The 1,240-nt window shown below is 43.9% G+C and overlaps 1 protein-coding gene across 1 annotated transcript in view; it reads left to right on the forward strand.

Moving 5' to 3' along the window:
* The window catches only part of LOC107098210 (calpain-5-like), a 69,669-nt gene that overhangs the window by 15,775 nt on the left and 52,654 nt on the right, over positions 1–1,240 (forward strand). The window contains exon 2 of the mRNA XM_015395734.1: positions 805–978. Within this exon, the coding sequence (XP_015251220.1) occupies positions 814–978 (165 nt within the window). The 5' untranslated portion in view covers positions 805–813. The remainder of the gene's footprint in view (positions 1–804; positions 979–1,240) is intronic.

Raw genomic sequence — 1,240 nt, forward strand, 5'->3', positions numbered from 1 at the left:
TAGTTCTGTTTAAAGTAACTGATTATAATTAAAAATATCTGCAGACCTTTACTGGTTGCTAATTATTTTTATATGGACCCTGTTGATTTTTAATTGGTACCCCAGCTCTAAATGTTTCTAGTCTGCAATGCTAAAACAGGATCGATAGGTTGAATCTTGCAAAAGAACAAGAACCTTGGAATTGTTTTAGCTTAGCTATTATCTTATAAAGTAAAAAATGTTTTGGTGTTATGCTTGCTGATGAATCCCTGCCATGGGTATTTTAACCTGCATCATCAACATTATGAGGCTGCCATCTTAGCCTCAACCAGGCGCTTCTTAATGTGCATATATAAATGATGATGGCGTTGTCTTCATCATGTATGTAGTGGTGGAATCAGCAAGGTCACTGTCTAAGGCCTGTGCTGCTCTGCTACAAGCTCTCAGTGGCAAAATTTGTCATTCATTCAATGTCTGTGTATTGATTATCCCCTCCATCCTGCCTCACCAGTCCCTCTGCGTGCCCTGAGCTGATCAATGTGTGCATAGCTCCTTCGATGCATAGCGGCGATAATGAGGCCCCAGAGGATATCATTGAATTGACAGATTAATCAGTTTAACCCAGTGAATAGAGGCCGCACTCAGGCCAACAGTGCTGCTTGGATTATAAAGGAAAATGCTGTACTGTGTATGTAGATGAAGGTAGAGGACGGTAAAGCAACATGTGTGGGATGTTGTAACGTCGAGTATTGCTGTGTGGAGGATGCACTGCATGAAAAACAATCTGACTTTGTTCCTTTTTGTCATCTTACTGTTTCCTTTCAGGGCTGAAGGATGTTTACCTCCGTGAAGGCCTTTGAGGGGCAGCAGTACTCCACCCTGAAGAGGCAGTGCTTGCAGAGCGGCCTCCTGTTTGAAGACCCCCGCTTCCCCGCCACTGATGACTCGCTTTTTTACCAGGGCAACAGGATCGGACGTGTCGTCTGGAAGAGGCCTCGGGTAGGTCGGTTTGTGGTCCTGTGAATTTTGTTTGCTTTGGTAGATCTAAGGCTACGTTCAGCAGCCTGCAGTGACCCAAATCAGATTTATTTGATCTTTTCATGACAGTCTAAACAACTCAGATACCATTTTTTCCAATGTGACCCAGGCCACTTGGCTCTTGTCAAGGAAGAAATTATTCTAAAATAGTTAACTTTGGAAAAAGGTTGGCTTCTCTCTTCCTTTCCCAGGTTCCTCTCGGCGAGCTGCGTGTGGCCACAAG

This window comes from Cyprinodon variegatus, unplaced genomic scaffold, assembly GCF_000732505.1.
Source record: "Cyprinodon variegatus isolate N-32 unplaced genomic scaffold, C_variegatus-1.0 Scaffold756, whole genome shotgun sequence".
Lineage (NCBI taxonomy): Eukaryota > Metazoa > Chordata > Actinopteri > Cyprinodontiformes > Cyprinodontidae > Cyprinodon > Cyprinodon variegatus.